Raw genomic sequence first — 18501 nt, forward strand, 5'->3', positions numbered from 1 at the left:
GCCAACACAAAGAAAGAGGACGGTAATGGACATTCGGCGGAATTTCTGGCGGCAACAGAGCAGTCCCGAAAGTGGAACGTTGTGGATATAGACTACGTTGATTGTTACCATAACAAACAAAATACAATAAAAGGTTTGAGTGAAGTGCATCCCTTTGGAGGACCTGATAATATTCCCATGATGAAGAAAATAGTTTTTCCTGGTACCTGGCAAATCAGTTTCTTACCTAATAAAAACATCTACTTTTGCCCGCCATGTTGACGACACATGACGTCAAGTCAGCAAGTCGGGCACCAAAATCTTTCCCAGTTTTCCGAGTTGAGCAGGCGTTCATGTACATTTTCTAACTCTGAAACTCCTTTTATGTGACACCATATGAAAGCTACGTAAATCATAAAGGTGCTTAAAAATATCCCTACCAGCTATCATTTCAAATTCTCACCAATATTTCATTTTTCATCCAGGGTTACCAGCTCTCATGTGGTTGCTGTCACACTGTAGTTGTGAAACATTGCTGGTTATTGCTGTTTGACATTTAGGGAAATAACTTTTCACTTACTTGCAGAGTTTTAGATGAGAAGATTGATATCTGTGTGCTAAATATGCAGCTGGTTAGTCTAGCTTAGCATGAAGACTGGAAACAAGAGTATACAGCTAGCCTGGTGCTGTCAAGAACTTAAAAAAAATAAACCGGCACATTTAAAGCTTCCAAAAGTCTCTGCACCCGGGCAAGAAATATTCAGGCACAAAACCCCCCTTGAAACCACACATTGTCAAGTTTGGACTTTGGTTTGTGTACAGATTAACCAAACGAAATTTAACAAACTTTTATTTTGTGTTGATTTTGGCGGCCCCTGTGGACAACAGTGTTAGTGTTTCCTTGAGCAGAACTGCCTCCTGTTGCAAAAATTTCTGAAAGGTTGCAGCTTCAAAGTGAAGCTTAAAGTCAAAATCAGTCAAACTGGAAGCAACAGTTTTCCTCCATCCATTTTCAAGAAGAACACAAACAGAAATGTTCCGGGTCACTCCTGCAGCAGCCAGACTCCCTTTAGAAAACCTCTCATTTTACTGCAGCAGAGTATCACAGACTGCCACCCCCGGTCCTGGTTCTCCCGAGCCTCCCTTCCCTCCAGCAGTGTGGCGTGGACCCTGCAGCCCCGGGACCGTTATCGGAGGGGAGCGGCGGAGCAGCCAGGCGACGCTCTGCTTCTGGCTGACAGGCATGAAGCTCTCCATCTCCTGCCAGAGCTCCGGCTGCTGGGGGTTCCACAGAATAGTCGACTATTTGTCCACCATCAAAACTACTAATTGACAGTCTAATATTCGGTCATCTTTGGTTTTACCATGGTGCAGTTATGAAGTAGTGGCAATGTCAGAAAAGCATGTAATTACATCACATATGCAGCAGGGGGCAGTGTGGGTAAAACAAGTTGTAGTTCTGCAGTGCAAGGCGGTAAAGCAGCAGACATTTTCTTGAAAACTAACAAGGGTGCTTCTCGTGTCCCTAATTTATATCTCCTCGTTCCTCGGCTGAACCGGAAGTTGTTCTGTCCCTCCTCGGTGAAGGCCGTCTCAAAGCTCTTATTTCTGCCCCGAAGAGCGAGGAGCGAGCATCGAGGAGGGATCATCGAGGAGCTATAGGCGAGGAAACACGAGAGCAGCCTTCCCTGAAGCCGTGCAGCTGAAGGAGTTGCTAACTCCGCCCAAACAGCTGACCAATTCATGTGACGCTTCAGAGGAAAGGACGTCTCATCCCTCTAAAAAAACACATTTGCTCGTTTCCTCTCTCCTCCCGTGATGGGAGGCAATTTAAGAGACACGAGAAGCACCTCAGGAGTGCAAAATGCGAATAAAAAACTATTGCATGTTTACTGTCCTAGTTTGTTTTTGCACTGTATGTTGAGGCCCACGTCTAAGATGATTTTCTGTCATGACAGACGTTTTCTAAACTGTCAGTTTATCAAGAACACACAGATATTGAATATTTTCTGTTTTTGCACTTTCATTATGGCGTTTCACTGTGGTGAATTTTCTGTTTGCACTGTTTATATCCTTTTTTTCTGTTGGTTTACACTTGCCTTTTGAGTAAAATGTGTTAATGATCTGTGTCCTTATGACAGCTCTTTCCGCTGTGTGTCAGCCACTACTGATGGTTCTCAATAAACAAATAACATTCACAAACTCCCGTGAAATCTGTGAATATACATATAAATATCATGCAATATTCAACTATTTGTATACATTTGGAGAGTTTTTGATGACTTCTAAACTATACTATTTGTTATTGCCCTACCGGCTGCTAAGAAGAACTGTATAGAAAAAGCCAATCTCCTCACTGAGGGTCTAGTTTTCTTACGTAGGTCTTCTAGTGGCATCAATATTAAATTGAGACTGTTTCATAACCAGTTAAAAACACCTCGTAGGGGCTTTAATCTGAGCTTTAGAGGTGCTGATTAACAGATTTGGTTTGTTGTTGTTGGGCATCTTTGTTTTCTACATTTCCTCTGGTTGTTCAAATTAAACCTTTTCCATTCAGGCAATCTTCCACGGATCTATTAACTATCAAGTATTTGTTCAGCGGGTGGTTGCGTCGGGTATTTTGGTAGATTCTGCAACATGCAGAGCAGGCACAAAATGATTTTGTAATCAACAAAATGAAAGCAAGATAAAACTTGTTTTCTTACAAATTAACTTTGTATAAATTCATACATTCAATGCAGGTTAACTTAACATTATTCGTCTATAAAAGTGTCACTGTGAACACGAGGTAATCATGGTAACAGTGTTTGAAGTCATTGTGCATTTAGTTTGAAGATGACGCCTGAGAAAAGGTCTGATATGTAAATATATTGAGGGAAAAAAAAAAAAACACATCAATGCAAAGTGACTTTGCCTCAAAAAGGTGAAGTCAGTCTAGAGGAAGCTTGACAGATGAGTGGGAGAGAGTCGAGTTGTTAAACTTTTCCTGCAAACGCTTCCAGATCCAACGCTGTGTCCAGTAAACGCTGCAGCTCCGCGAGGTGAGTCGGCTTGTTTCCGGTAGCTGGAGCTGCTGCCGGGTCACGTCCAGCATACCTGCAAACACACACACACACACACACACACACACACACACACACACACACACACACACACACACACACACACACACACAAATAAGCATATGATGCATTCACAGCAGAGGGGCACACACACACACACGATGCATTCACAGCAGAGACACACACACACACACACACACACACACACACACACACACACACACACACACACACATTCACAGCAGAGGCACTTCCAACTCCGGTAGGTAGAACTCACCAGACGGGGCGGGTGCGGTTGATGGTGGTGCGGATGCGGGGCTTGACGTAGTCGTAGTAGCCCTGGTTCTTGTGCTCTTCCTGACACCACACCAGATCAGCGTTTGGATAACGCTCAGTCTCTGCTTTCACCAGATCAAACGGGAAGGGTGAGAGCTGAAAAAAAAAAAAAAAAAAAGAGACCGAAAAATCGGACGTTAAGAATACTTTTATTTGGGTCGTAATCATGCTTGCAGTTGCCATAATTTAGGACACACCTTCAATGTCCATCCACCAAAAGTGCTGTTTTATTTATTATTTTAAGTGTCTGACAACATTATGGAAAGGATCCCTACAGGATACTCCTTTTTGTTTAACATTAAACAGCCCCGAGTTGCTATCGCACAAACCCACCAGACTCCATTTAAATAAACAGTAATTTTATCATCGTGAAACACACTTCGTTCAAAGTCGATAGAAACAAAAAATAACTCTCAAAAGCCGTCTTGGTTCGTCTTCTCACTGTTCCAACAATCACCACTCTGGTTTGGTTGAAAAAAAAAAAAAAAACCTTAATTCACCCATTTACATGTGAAGATATGCTGGCTCTATACACGCTAAAAGTACTGATTATTTACATGGAGTCTGGTGCGTTTGGTGATGGTGATTTAAAAGCTGTTTCATGTTAAACAAAAATGATCTCACTCTTTAACTAAAAGGTCTATCTCTGTAGGGATCCTTTCATAATGTTGTCAGACACGTAGAATAATAATCTGAGCCTGTCAGCGGCAAAAACAGAACTTTTACGGGCAATTTCCACCAACTGCGTAACATCTGCGGATCCGCTCCGAAACGTTGGCGGAGTCATTAGGTTTCCATTAAAGTCAGTGTGTGTATTTCCACTGACTGCAGAACGGCTGCGTTCCGACTGCGTCCCAGCTCCGGCAGCAATTCAGCACACAGCAGTTTGTGCGGGACAGGAAGTCGAGCACAGAAACACAATAAAACATCCGGTTAATTTTCAAAATAAAATACACATGCTCACGGCGGATCATATTATCCCTGCACTACACCTTGAAAACACAGCACAGAGTTGTTTCCCCTCTACTCCTCTGGATGGAAACTAACTGGTGTTGGTTTTGTGGTTCTATTCTACGTGACTACAGCTGTCAGTCATGGCCGCAGCCGTTACGCAACAAATCTGGACTCAGGGGGTATTGAAGGACGGCGGAGCACGCAGCCGACACGCAGCGGAGCCGATCCGCAGCCGGTGGAATTTCGGTGTTAGTGGGCGCTAACCGAAGGTGCACAAATGCCCCGAGTGGATACACTGGAGTGTGTATAAAGGCTGCAGTGGTCTTGCTTTCAAATAATGTAGTTCCCATTAGTTACTAAGACACACACACAAAAAAAAAAAAAAATCACAAAAACTGAACCAAAGAAATACAGAATTTACTCTTTAGGGAGAAAAAAACATGTAAGGTCATATTTAAGCTATGTAACAACGGTAGGTGCCTCCATAGATACCACCTCCAAAACACTCCACACCTTCTGTTCCACTCGGACGTTACCTGTTCGACACGGACGACAGCTACAGCGGCGTCCATGCCTCTGTTCTTGCGTTCACGGGTGAGTTCATAGTAGATCTTGCCGGTGCAGAAAACGATTCTCTTCACCTTCTCTGGGCTGGCCGCTGCAGGCCCGTCCTCTGGGATTATACGCATGAAGTGTGTGCCTGCAGGATAACAAACACAAACTATAAATAACACGACAAGAAACTAGCCTTAAACTGAAACGAAATAAAAACTAAAACCTTCAAGAAAAACTAAACTGACATGAAGTCAGACTCAGTGGTGAGAGAAACCGAAGCAGAGGGACAGACACAGAGCTGGAGCCGAGCCAAAGTAGAACACTTTTTAATTCATTAACTTTATCGGTTATCAGGCAAATAAAACGCAGATACAGTTTATCTGCAAACTGCCAAAAAACGGCCCGATAATCAGTCTATCCCTACTGAAAACTAACTCAAACTAAACTAAAAAGTAGCAAAACACACTCTGAAAACTAACTCAAACTAAAATCAAACCCAGAAGTCAAAATTAAAAATATAATAAAAACTATCTGAAAATTCAAAACTATGATCATCTTGGTGCTCACCTGGCAGCATGTGATCAAAGCTGGACTTGGCCTCAGGATGGCGCAGCAGCGACTTGGGAGTAAACACGATCAGCTGAAGAGATAAAGAGAGAGCTCAGTGACCTTAAACCGCATTATCTCGTGTGTGAAGTCACGTTTCATGGCGTGTGTGTGTGTGTGTGTGTGTGTGTGTGTGTGTGTGTGTGTGTGTGTGTGTGTGTGTGTGTGTGTGTGTGTGTGTGCGTGTGTGTCTTACAGGCTTCCTGAAGGGCTGCAGGATCTGTCTGCGGAGGACGTGGAAGTAGTTTGCAGGAGTAGAGCAGTTGACAGCGATCCAGTTACAGTCGTACAGCTGACGCACTGCAAAGTCCTCTGACAGTTTCTGACAAATTAAAGTAGGGATGAGAGTTAGAAGCAAGTGAGAACATACAGAAATTCAATCAATCATTCTGTCACTCCTGTTAGCATTCTTTGTCTTACTTCTTACATTATTTTGGAGCTACACTTTCTATAATGCTTTGGAAGATGTAAACAGGAAGTTACAGCGTTTCTTTAGACTAAATTAGTTCACATTGTGGCAAATTAAAAGCATGCCAAATTATCTATTACCAGTTCATGTTTGCAGTGAACCCATGGATGGACAGACAACTATCACTGGATTACTTGATACTGAAGAAAACTCAAAAACATGATGAGTCCCAGGTTGTGGAGTTAAAATTTGTAATTTGTCTATCATTTCTAAGCAGAAATATGCAAGTAATACTGAATCTCAACTACACATCCAATCTGATGTATATGAGCAAAATCAGAAGTTATAAGGAGATGTAATGGGGGAGGATTGGTATGTTTCTGACACAAACTCACAGGGAAAACATCAGGATCATCATTGCACATCTGTAGAAACCTTTCAGGGCGGGCAGACGAGTGCTCTGGACCCTGAGAGAAGAGATAAAAAAAATAAATAAATAAAAAAAAAATAACATCAAGAGTTGGCACGTTACATATTTCAAACAAAGCCTCCTGTGAGGTTGAGATAAATGCAGAATGTGGCAGATCAAGTCTCTTAGGTCCTACCATTCCTTCCATGCCGTGAGGAAGCAGCAACACAATGCCGTTCTGTCTCACCCACTTGGCCTGGCCCGAGCTGATGAACTGGTCGATGATACACTGAGCTGTGTTATGAAAGTCTCCGAACTGGGCCTCCCACAGCACCAGCGCGTTGGGACTGGCCATGGCAAAGCCTAATTCAAAACCTGCACACAGATAAACCAGACAAACAAAGCAGGTTCAGTGATGGGCAAATCAAATACTTTCCAACATTTTCAGAGTTCGGTTCTCCAACTTAACTTCCAAAGTAGATTAAGGCTGCATTCACACTAATAGTTTTTCATTTTTAAGCGCTCGTTTTAGCTCCAGTAGCAGAACTAATCTCCGTCCACATTAACACATCTGACAACCCATATCACACGGCAGATTGTCTGACGTTACTCTGCGGTTTAAATTCATGGATGTAGAAGTTATACTTCATGTATTGATTCCCAGTGGGGAAATTACAATTACAATTTACACTCTGTTCTAAATCACTACACACAGGCCTGAAAAACACACACACACACACACACACACACACACACACACACACACACACACACACACACACTATTCATGCACAAATGGAGAGATGTCAGAGTGAGTGGGCTGCGACTGCTGGACCAGCGCCCTGAGCAGTTGGGGGGGGTGGTACGGTGCCTTGCTCAAGAGCACTTTGGCAGTGCCCAGGAGGTGAACTGACATCTCTCCAGCTACCAATCCACACTCTGTACTTTGGTCCATACGGGGACTTGGACCAGTGACCTTCCAGTTCCCAATCCAACTCCCTACAGACTGAACTACTGTCACCCCAAAAAATTAAAAAAAAAATACAGAAAATATTCTGAAGAATGAACAACAATGTTGTTAAAGTAAGAGCAGGGATTTATTAGCTTGGACGAGGTGGAACTGGCTCGGAAACGCCGGAGTAGTGCAGACGCGAGGCGTAAACTTAGCAGAAGATATTACCAAAACTTAGTAGTGTAGATGTAGCCTAAATGTCTGCATGGCTCTCTAAAGTGAACCTCAATCACAGGTCCAACACATTTAAAACTACTGACGGGGTTTGTGTGTATGCTACTCACCCAGTACTCCGTACTCCGACAGAGAGCTGTTGCAGACCGTGTAAGGAGCTTGATCAGGCGAGACGTAGTTCATTGGGATGCAGATCCTCTTATCGACGTTCTGGTCGTGAAGAACATGGTGGCGATGGCTGGGAAGCAAATCAGAGAAAAACTTCAATTACATTTAGGGGTTGTCACGATTTCGTTTTTAAACAACAAAAATTTAAATGAGATTTCGATTTCAACTACTGAATTGGATCCGAGGCGATTCCCCCAGAATATTTTCTCTCTCAACCCCAACCTACTTGCGCTCGTTAACCGGTAGCCTGCCCGGGTCGGAGATGACGGATAAACAACAGAACAGGAAAATCCTCCTGCTTCCCTGAAGTCTGCCATGGCAGGTAAATCATGTGGGCTCTGACAGAACTTTATGGTGCACCTCGTTAAACTAATGGTGCATTCAATTGTGCCACTAAAAAATCTGAGAAAAACTTAAACTGTTGTTGCAAAGAACACTTCTGCCAAAGGTTACATAGGGCCAGTAAATACAATCAGCCAGTTGCCCGATCGGCACAGTGCTTGAAAAAGTAAACGACTGAACCATTACTACGTCTATCTTTGCGCAAGCTTGTTTACGTCACAGATGAAATGGCAGTAAATCCTAAAACAACATACAAGTTGAAACGCAAAAGAGAGCTGTACAGTAGGTGAAATCACCCATTAGAGTATTATTAGAACTATTAGAAACAAAAAAGAGAAATTAAGTGAAGTGGTAAAAACAAAAAGAGCATAATTCTGTCTCTATTTCCTGAGACAAATTGCATTAAGTATTTGTCAGCCTCGTCTTTCTGTTGTCCAAAGTAGAGAAGTTTCTCTGAAGCCATAAAGATCTTCAGGAGGAAGAAATCACTTTTACACAAATCTTTCCCGGTGCTCCCTGCACACCGTTTCTCTGAATTTGACACAGGATGGTTTAGACATGAAGGTGACCTCTCCTGCTATCAATCTTTCCCCACGAAAACTCTCAGGCCTCTCTCTACTTTCTATATTTCTATTTTTAGGAAGCTGTGGCTAATGATCCAATGAATGTCAGTAGATGATTAAAATGTGTTGACATTCTGTGACTTCATTCTGCCTGGGATCCACCTTAAAACATCCCAAACCAACATTTAAGCAGAGGAAACCCCCTACATATAATGCAAGAGCCATAAGGAACAACTCCTATAATCTTAGCAGGTCTCCGTCTACATCTTTATGGAAGGTGTACCTCCCCTCGGCTGCTACTTTCGCTACTCTGCGGCAGCTGAAGAAATTCAACCTGCCAAAGACAATGATGGTGCACTTCTACACAGCCATCATTGAGTCCATCCTCACATCCTCCATCACCATCTGGTACGCTGCTGCCACTGCCAAGGACAAGGGCAGACTGCAGCGTGTCATTCGGTCAGCAGAGAAGGTGATTGGCTGCAATCTGCCGCCGCTCCAGGACCTATACACCACCAGGACTCTGAAGCGTGCTGGAAAGATTGTGGCTGACCCCTCCCACCCCGGACACAAGCTCTTTGAGCCACTCCCCTCTGGCAGGAGGCTGAGGTCCATCAGGACCAAAACCTCACGCCACATAAACAGTTTTTCCCCTCCGCCACTAGCCTTCTAAACAAGGCTCGGAAACCACCCTGACTCTCTCCACACCCCACCTCTGGCTCCTCATGCCACTGTACCTACTCTGCTGTAGCGTTCCTTTTTACTACCGTTTAACTTATTTTACTATTTATTTAAATTTATTTTATCGTTATTAATACGTACTGTGTGTAATATGTTTATACTTATATTGTTTATATCTTTTTATCCTTCTTATATTTGTATGTGTGACATGCTCCAACAACACCATGACAAATTCCTCGTATGTGCAACGTACTTGGCAATAAAATCCCTTTCTGATTCTGATTCTGACTCTCCAAAAAACCAGAGAGAGAAATATAACCAGTGACTTCCCTTTTTGAGTATGCATTACCTGAATGTGCCCCTCTCCACATCCTGTCCACTAAGGCGTACGTGGATCCCTTCTTTGAGCAGAGAGCCGAAAGCCATATATTCCCCGAGAGCCCAGTCGCACAATCGTTGATTCACCATATTTGCACGGCCCTTTAAGATACGACTCAAACCTGAAACATGAACACACAGAATCAAAATACAGTTTTAAAAGAGACTGGCAGCACGTTACGAGGGTTGAAATCATCGACTGTATATAAACATGGACGACACGTCTCCATTTCCTCCCGCTGTACAAAAGTGAACCCAAAATATCCCGGATACAGGCACTGCCATGTTGTAATTTTGGAGCCAGAGTCTTGCACAGTAGTGATCGGACAGTGGAGCTGCGATACCAAAGTCCCGCCCATACACTCGCCCAAAACCAATCGCGAGTCAATCCCAGTTTTTTTATCAATTAACTAATTAAAACCAAATTTATCAGAAAAATGAACACTTGAACAAACATCAGCAAGATCGGAACTACGTGAAATGACAATGAGCATCTTTGGGAAAAATGTATTTGACGTGTACTTTGACGTTTTGGCTTTACTTGTAGAGTATGCATTAACCCGTGGTTGAAACAGGAGGAGGAGAGCGGACAGTACCTCCGTGTATCGTGAAGTCTTCCTCTGGGACGGAGGCAGCAATGTTTCCAATATGGTTGAGCTCTTCTTCACTGATGCCAGTGGAAGGGCAGTTCATAGTTTTGGGCTGTCCCTCCTTTGTGAAAAAATCTACAGACAAGACACACAAAGACATCACAGACCCATGCTGCAAAAAAAGTCCACTGCAGTTTAAACATAAGATTCATTAAACGGGGAAAAAAAACAAAAAAAAACAAGACTCGTTACCAGGCCATGGTGAGTCCAGCCAGTGTTTGATGTGAAGGATCTTCTCATCTTTGGAGCGAGCGTAAGCATCCTCGCAGATTTTGTCGTACCTCGCAACTTCCTCCTGAAAGAGATGGATGCGAGTTTACTGAAAGCTTCACAGTGCCGGTGTCCAAAGTAGCCACTCTCTGCCTTGTGTATAGTAGCTTATTACTTCGCCACAAGCCTGTACAGGTTGCCCAACGGATTCACCTCCTCCAGAGGGTGAAAGGGGGTTTGACAGCTTTCGAGTTGTGGCAACTTTCAGAACAGGAAGAAGGTGTTTGCTTCCGACATTGGACCGCATTCATTTCTCCCTTATAGTTTACAGGGTTTACTGCTTCGAAGTGGCTTGTCGTCAGCGTACAATACTTCATTCTCTTCTATGGACATTTTTGGCTTTTTAATCAATTCAGCTCCTATAATAAGTACATAATAAACTGTGTATCCAAAATATAGACACTCTGACCCTTAAGGACAAAAATGTCTCCACTAAAACCCAGTTTTTGATCCCATGTTAACTCTATGGGGCAAAAACATGCTGTTTTTCCCGGTTTCTACACGGGGCATTGCTGCCGTTTTATGGAGCACTGCAGTGTTTGATGAAGGACGTTTCTGTCCTGTAAGGACATCAGAGCAACTTTTTTTTTTTTAAGGGATGCACAAGGGTTTAGCTCCTCACACAAATTGCAAATAGATATGCAGAAATCTATATTTTTGAGCCTGAAAGGCATCAATTATTCTGTCTTGTTCCTGCTGCCTTCACAAAACCTTTTTCATTTGCACCAAACTCTCTCAAAAGCATGCTTGCAAGCTTGTTTGCATGGTTTTCTTTGCGTCAAACTAATCCGTCACGGTTTCATTCAGGTAGTAGAGATGTTTCGTTATGTCTCAAAGAGCAGAGATGTCTGTCAGTGACGTCTTTCTCCTCCTCTGTGTACAAACAGCACATTGAGATTGCAAATTGTCAAAAGGTAAATGTGACACAGAGGCTTTTTGGAATATAGAGAATTTAATGGTTTAAAACTGTCACACTGTGCAAGACAACCTCCTTGTCTAGTACAAAATCTTGCACATATTTTAGATGTTGGATGACAAGCGGTATGACCTACAGCAGTGCATGTTACTTTACCTCATAGGCTTGTGTTGTGACGACTCCCTCTGCGATTAATTTTCCAGCAAACTGCTGCAGGACCCCTATCTGCTTCTTGATCTGCTTGTACATCAGCGGCTGCGTGAACATCGGCTCATCCATCTCGTTGTGCCCGTTACGCCTGTAGCACACCTGAATGTGAGGAGGCAAGAGTTTAGGCATGCTTTTCTTATCACATTTCTCTTGTGCACACAATCAAGTGACCATTTTTATATATTATAAATATCTTTTAAGGCGCCGGTATATTCCATCTGAACTGCTTGTCGGACGTTGTAGCAGCTTGGTAAACCCATACCTCCACACCTTTCCAATGTCAGAATTAGAGTGGGGGGGGCTGTGTCGGACAATTTCTTTAACTTTCTGAAACTGAGGATCTGAGATTAACATCTCTTTCACACTGTGATTGGTCAGCTGTGTGGAGGTAAGAGGAGCCAGGGTTTGACCTTCTCTCTCAAGTGGTTTTTAACTACTATTTCTGTCACTTTTGTGTCAACAACCGAGTGCAACACTATGAATGTCTGTCTGAAAGCTATTATATCCCCATATTAAACCAATATCGCGTCTCTACCACGCTCTTTGACGACTAACGCCGCCCCCCCCCCGTCTGCGAGTGTGGACGTTCAGATCTAGTAAACACTTTTGCAATACGACGTGTTTAAACAACACGACATAAAACAAATGCAACTCACAACAGACTTTATCTCAGTAGTCCGAATCCTTCGATTCAGACTGGGTTTCAAACATTATACTTGGCTTACAGTTCTACTTTGAGCTGCTAAACAGGAGAGGTTTTTTCCTATGTTTTGACTTTGAACTTCGCTGATCTCTCTCCCCCATAAACCTCCCCTGTCCCTACAGTACCTGCACACGGTTTCTCTGAATTTAACACATGAGGGTTTAGGCATGAAGGTGACCACTCCTGCTTTCAATCTGTCCTTGAAAGTAGTTGCTCGACTTCCCGAAACCTATCAGGCCTCTCTCTTCAATTTCTAGGAAGCTGTAGCTAATGATGCAATACATTTCAGAGTCAGAATCTGATTTTATTGCAAGGCAAGTTTGCACTCGCAAGGAGTTTGCCTTGGTGTATTAGGTGCAAACAGGAAAGCAATAAACATTTAAAAAAAGGGAATTATCAATAAAGCAAAGTACTGCTACAGTCAAGAACATAAATACAGAGTAGATATAAAACAAAAAGTATGCACAAAGACACTATAACAAATATGTGCAATATAATTGTTTTATTTATGGCCATTTTAGACCTTTTATATAGGACAGCTTAGACATGAAAGGGGAGAGAGGGGGGGAATGACATGCAGCTAGGGCTGCAACAACGAATCGATAAAATTTGATTATTAAAAAAGTTGGCAACGAATTTCATTATCGATTCGTTGTGTCGCGCGACACGCCACTCAGCTGCGGAGATAAAAGCAATTGAGTTGAGTGCGGAGCGAAAGAAAAGAAGAAAGAGCAGAGCGCGGGTAGAGGAAATACGGAGAGAGACCGGAGAGACCCTTAACGTTCTGAAACACATGGTGGAGGCAGAGAAATCAGTACGACCTAAGTCATCCAAGGTGTGGGAGCATTTCACACTAAATAAATCGAAAACGTGTTAATTGCAAGATAAGCAAAAGCGACACGGCATGGCACGGGCGCACCACGGTGATGATTCAGCACCTAAAACGTAAACATGTTGGAGTCCTTGATAAGGAGGAAGGGAGTTCAACAGCAGGGTAAAGTCACACAATCCTACTTTAGTTCCGTTCTGAAGTGAGGAACGTAACGTCCCTCTTCTGGTGCTGGTGTGGCGTTTACTCGTTATCTAACTTGACTAGCATGACAAGCTAGCGTTAGCTCGTTAATAACAGTAGTAAAGCAGGACTAAAGACACGTTTTTATTCACTCGCCTTTTTTGGCCCATTAATTTTTCAATCTGTTGTCATGTATATATTCTGTGTTTGGTCCCATATCAGTTATTGTTGGCAAATATATTTGTGTGTGTTGTACTTTTTAATTTCATTTTAAAGTTCTTTTATAGCACTTGGACATCTTAAGCTGTGTTTAAATGTGGTGTACAAATGAACTTAACTTGCACTTACTACAATGATGGTAATAATTCAAGTGAGTGTGTGTGTGTGTGTGTGTGTGTGTGTGTGTGTGTGTGTGTGTGTGTTGTCTGTATCTGCTCTTTGGGTTACTTACCTTAACACAACTATTAACTAAAACAACAAGTATGTATGTAAGTATGTATTGAGTTGATGTAAATTAATGTTTTTTTGTTTTTTTATCCGATTCATCGATTAATCGAAAAAAGAATCAACAGATTAATTGATTATTAAAATAATCGTTAGTTGCAGCCCTACATGCAGCAAAAAAAAGGCTGTACTGTTGTCAGTAGATAATTAAAATGTCTTCATTCTGCCTGGGATCCACCTTAAAAACCCCCAAACCATCATCTGATAAGAGGAAACTCCCTGCATTTAATGTAAGAGCGATGAAGAATAGTTTTTATAAACTTACCAGGTCTACGACTACATCTTTATGGAAGGTGTTCCTCCATTCGGCTGCTACTTCACACACATATACCACAGCCTCCGGGTCGTCTGCGTTGACGTGGAAGATGGGAGCGTTGACGACCCGTGCGACATCTGTAGGATAAGCAGATGAACGCGCCATCCTGGGATCTGTGGTGAAACCGATCTGTGTGGATGACAGTATCAATAATGACTGTATTAACAGCAAAACCAGCAAACTGTACTCTCCTTTGTCGTTTCATGCTGTGTATTCAATCTGTGTTCAATCAAATCCAAAATAAAGTAACAAAGGGGTAAAATGAGAATCTCAGGAGCAGGTCGCTGTTCCATGATTTAGCATGCCTTCACCACTTCAAGAAAACATTTCATGTAGCTAAACTGGTTTTCAATATATTTAATTGAGGTAAACTCTTTGGACTCAATCAGCTTCAAAATCACAGTATATGCTGAAAAACAGACCAGAAAAAGCGACCCTGCGATACGCCGCAGGGTTGTAGTGTCACTGACACAGCCCATGTGTGCAATGTCGTGTTGGGTTATTTAACCCCCCCAATGTAACACAAGTAGACTTTAAATTTCACAATTATTCTTTTCTGTCAGATCGTTTGTAGATCTTGACATTTCTGACCGCACTTGAAGGCAGCTTCATTTAACGGAGAAAGAAAAGAGATGGAGGGACTTAGGAAATGGTCAACTGTTCCACAAACTCCCGGGCAGTTCAGTGCTTGCGTTTGGAGTTTTAAAAACGTTCTTGTGGCAGCGATAGAGGCAGTGATGTTTCCCGTTTCCTGTACAGGACTCTCACACTGCCCTCAAAAACACGGACAAGTCTGATCGCCAGTTATATGACTGGTCAATGCAGGATGACGTCGGGTTGTGTTTCTCTAAAAGTTGAATTGCTCCGAAATGTTCGCCGCAGGCAGCTAAACACACTAATCACATTCAAAATGAGTGGAAAGACCTGCTTATCCACCGGACCGCCTGAGGGCCGCCGCAGTGTGTGTGAATGCACACTAAATGCTTATTTATAGTAGTAGCGCTCTACACAGAACCTAAGCTGTAGCATACAGTACATAAGTGGCCAACGCAGTTGTGAGTAGGGTTGGGATATTTATGATTCCAATGCTGAACCAGTACTTTTAGAACGATTCCGATTCCTAAACCGATTCTTGAAAAACTGAAAAATGACATCAAAGAAAGGCTTTTACGTCCGTTTTGGTGAGCCCAGAGGGAAAATATGGCATTTTAAAAGTAGCCTACATTTACGGTAGCTAGCTAACAGTAGACTACAGAGAAAGTGGGATATTTTTACGTCCGTTTCGGAGTGACAGAGGGAAAATATTTCAGTCGACACATTAAGTGGAACCGAAATGAGGAACCGTAATTTGCGTTGTAATCCGGTCCGATTCCTACCGGTTGCTTAGGATTCGGTACCCAACCCTAGTTGTGAGGATTTATAATTGTGTGCTGGTGTGTTTGCGTTGTTGTAGCCTCTCTTTAAGAGAATAGCAGACCCGGCGTGCGTGTGCGTAGGGAGTGTGTGGTAAAGCCAGTAAGAGAGTGACGGAGATTAGCTTCGGAGCGAGTACCCACTCCGGCGGTGGAGACCGAGAAACAAAGTATCTCCCCTGTGCTTTCTGACCACGGTCGGAAAGCTGTAGCAGGAAAAGTTAACCCTTTCCTCGATTTCATGTTGGTTACAGAGAAGGAGAACCCGGTAATTAGTAAGAGGGAAATGCGACGCTGCGAAGCCATGTCCAAGCAGACCAATCACAGACGTGTAGTTACATTTCTGGGGAGGTGCTCATTAGGCTCAATCATCACAGAACCATAAATCAGGCTTAACAGTGCGTACCTGGTTGTTGACCACCACGTGTATGGTGCCGTGTGTGGTGTAGGACGGCAGGTCAGACAGGTGGAACGTCTCGTACACGATACCCTGGCCTGCAAATGCAGCGTCGCCGTGAATCAGAATGGACATCGCCTGGGAAATCATTCGTCAGGTTACAAACACATTACAAGCTTTTTCTTCCATATGTTTGTATAAAACTCAGCGTACCCTCTTGCCCTCATTGTCTCCACAGTAGAACTGCTCAGCTTTGGTCTTTCCCTGCACCACCGGGTCCACTGCTTCCAGGTGGGACGGGTTCGCCATGAGTGACAACGTGATTTCCCGGTCGCTGACTCGGTTCATCCTCTTGTGATACATCCCCAAGTGATATTTCACGTCACCAGAACCCTGAGAGCAGAGCATCGGGAAAGAGGTAAAGCTACCGTATTCAGGCTTAATTTTCCATGACAACACTACAACTAGCGCTAAATGATTAGCTGTTAAATCGATTGGTTGTTTAAGAGAAAATTAATTACCCTAATTTAGATTGTCAGTTAATCGTTAAGGTCATTTATCAAGTCAAAAAATCTCAAACACTTTTCAGCTTTACTCTCTTCTATGATTTTAAATTGGTTATCTTTTTGTTTTCTGGCCTGTTAGTCAGAACGAAGTCAAAACACGCTATTTTAAAACACAGTTTGACATTTTGGAAAATATGCTTATTTGTTTTATTGCCAAGAGTTTGATCAGAAGATGGATTCTACTCTCCAGACATAGGGTGGTATCAATCTTCTCACTTCACTTCCTCTCATCAAATGTCGAGCAAAGAAATCACATTGGGCTCTGAGAAACAAGTCATAGTCTAGACCAGTGATGCTCATTGCGCGGCTCATCTAAGTCTGTTTTATTACAAATAATTTTGATTTAAAAAATACCCAAACAGTGGCATTACAAGACAGAAATATAGACTAAAAAAAAAAGATGTTTAAACTTGCTCTGCCCTTCCGTCAATAACACTGACTCACTGAGTTTCTAGTTTGGGTCTTTCCAGCTCTTAACGCTGAGGGCCCTATTTTAACGATCTAAAACGTTGGTGCGTTTAGGGTGTGTCCAAATCCACTTTTGCTAGTTTGATGGCAGAAAAAGGATCTGTGCGCATGGTTCAAAAAGGTTGTACTTAGTTAATTAGAGGTGTGTTTTGGGCGTAACATGCAATAAACCAATCAGAGATCATCTCCCATTCCCTTTAAAAGCCAGGCGCGTTTGGACCTTGGAGCATTGCTATTATGATGGAGGATTTGCACCGTAATATTTTTATATGTAATCTTCTGCATGTGTGTGTGCTGCTGTGCGTCCCTGTGTGTGTAACAAGCACAGTGTGCGCGCGTTGTGCATAAGCCTAGGAGCATTTTACTAATTTGCTGTTAAAATAACAATGAAATGCTGGGATATCAACTTTCGACCAGGTTTTTGTTGGTCAATGGTGTGATCACTTCCCGCTGCCTCAAGATAGCAATACGCCCAGAATGCACCTGAACACACCTCCCTGTAAGACCAGCACGCCCATGGGCGCACAGATGGGCACAGGTGCATTTGCTGTTTAAACGACGCGGGTGCTGGACGGAAAATTGACAACTGCGTCGGTCTTGAACTATCAAAGACACTTGCTTCGGGCTTTGAGCTGCGCCGGGTGCAAGATAGGGGCCCTAAGTGTCTTCTTGGGTGCTTAAATACATGATGGGCTTATGTAGAAAAAATTGCATATTGTATGTTCAGGGATGGCAGATTGATAAGTAGACATGCTACTTATGACTGGATGTAACTTTTTGATACTTTGCGGTAAAACTGTCTCTCCTATAGTGAAGACCACTGGTCTAGACAAATAATCGATGAATCCTTAAAAAAAAAAATCAACAGATTAATTGACAGTGGATTAAATCTCTCTCAGCAGTTAATGGTCAAACCTCGTCAGCAGCCTCTAGTTTAGAGTCAAACTGGCAGAAGATTTGGTCCAGCTCCTTGCGGATCACGTTAGCCAGCACATTCAGCCTCCCTCTGGAGACGGAGAACCACACATTAGGAAGGAACAGTCAGGCAAATTCATTTCATCGTATGGTATCATGTGAAGAAAGGACTGACTGTCAGCGTTGAGTTTATAAGAGACATATATATATTTGTCAGGCATCAAATTCATAATGTGAAACAACAGATTTAAAAAAGGGGGGGGGAGCCAAATCTCTGACAAAATGATCACATAAACAAGTAATAAAAATGAAATAATTTAAGTGGAACGTCGTGGATATAGACTACACATTTTCACTAAATCTAAAAGACGTAACAACAGTGTTTACCTGTGAGGCATCCCCATGATCACACTCTCCACTCCGCGCTGACTGGACTTGTCGATGATCGTCTTGAGGGCCGGGATGAGCGATTCGCAGCCTTCCAGACCGAACCTTTTCTCCGAAGACCACTTCCTCTGGAGGAACTCCTCAAAC

At 42.9% G+C, this 18501-nt stretch overlaps 1 protein-coding gene across 3 annotated transcripts in view; it reads right to left on the reverse strand.

Annotated features, from left to right (window-relative positions):
- Positions 1–2394: 2394 nt before the first annotated feature.
- The window catches only part of ogdhb (oxoglutarate dehydrogenase b), a 31206-nt gene continuing 15099 nt past the window's right edge, over positions 2395–18501 (reverse strand). Inside the window, exons 7-24 of one of the 3 annotated variants that reach the window (XR_004895067.1) lie at positions 18355–18501; positions 17968–18058; positions 16232–16411; positions 16028–16156; positions 14159–14338; positions 11621–11773; positions 10471–10573; positions 10225–10353; positions 9600–9750; positions 7607–7734; positions 6507–6685; positions 6297–6368; positions 5689–5814; positions 5454–5526; positions 4868–5031; positions 3319–3473; positions 2549–3075; positions 2395–2502 (exon numbers count right to left, since the gene is read on the reverse strand). Coding sequence is in view for 1 of the 3 variants with exons in the window: in XM_031287826.2 (XP_031143686.2) it covers positions 2955–3075; positions 3319–3473; positions 4868–5031; positions 5454–5526; positions 5689–5814; positions 6297–6368; positions 6507–6685; positions 7607–7734; positions 9600–9750; positions 10225–10353; positions 10471–10573; positions 11621–11773; positions 14159–14338; positions 16028–16156; positions 16232–16411; positions 17968–18058; positions 18355–18501 (2281 nt within the window). In the remaining 2 variants the exon portion in view is untranslated. Of the gene's footprint in view, positions 3076–3318; positions 3474–4867; positions 5032–5453; positions 5527–5688; positions 5815–6296; positions 6369–6506; positions 6686–7606; positions 7735–8402; positions 8878–9539; positions 9751–10224; positions 10354–10470; positions 10574–11620; positions 11774–14158; positions 14339–16027; positions 16157–16231; positions 16412–17967; positions 18059–18354 lie in introns of those variants that run through there. The other 2 variants (XM_031287826.2, XR_004895068.1) reach the window with 2 other exon arrangements.

Source organism: Sander lucioperca, chromosome 14, assembly GCF_008315115.2.
Source record: "Sander lucioperca isolate FBNREF2018 chromosome 14, SLUC_FBN_1.2, whole genome shotgun sequence".
In the NCBI taxonomy this organism is placed as follows: domain Eukaryota; kingdom Metazoa; phylum Chordata; class Actinopteri; order Perciformes; family Percidae; genus Sander; species Sander lucioperca.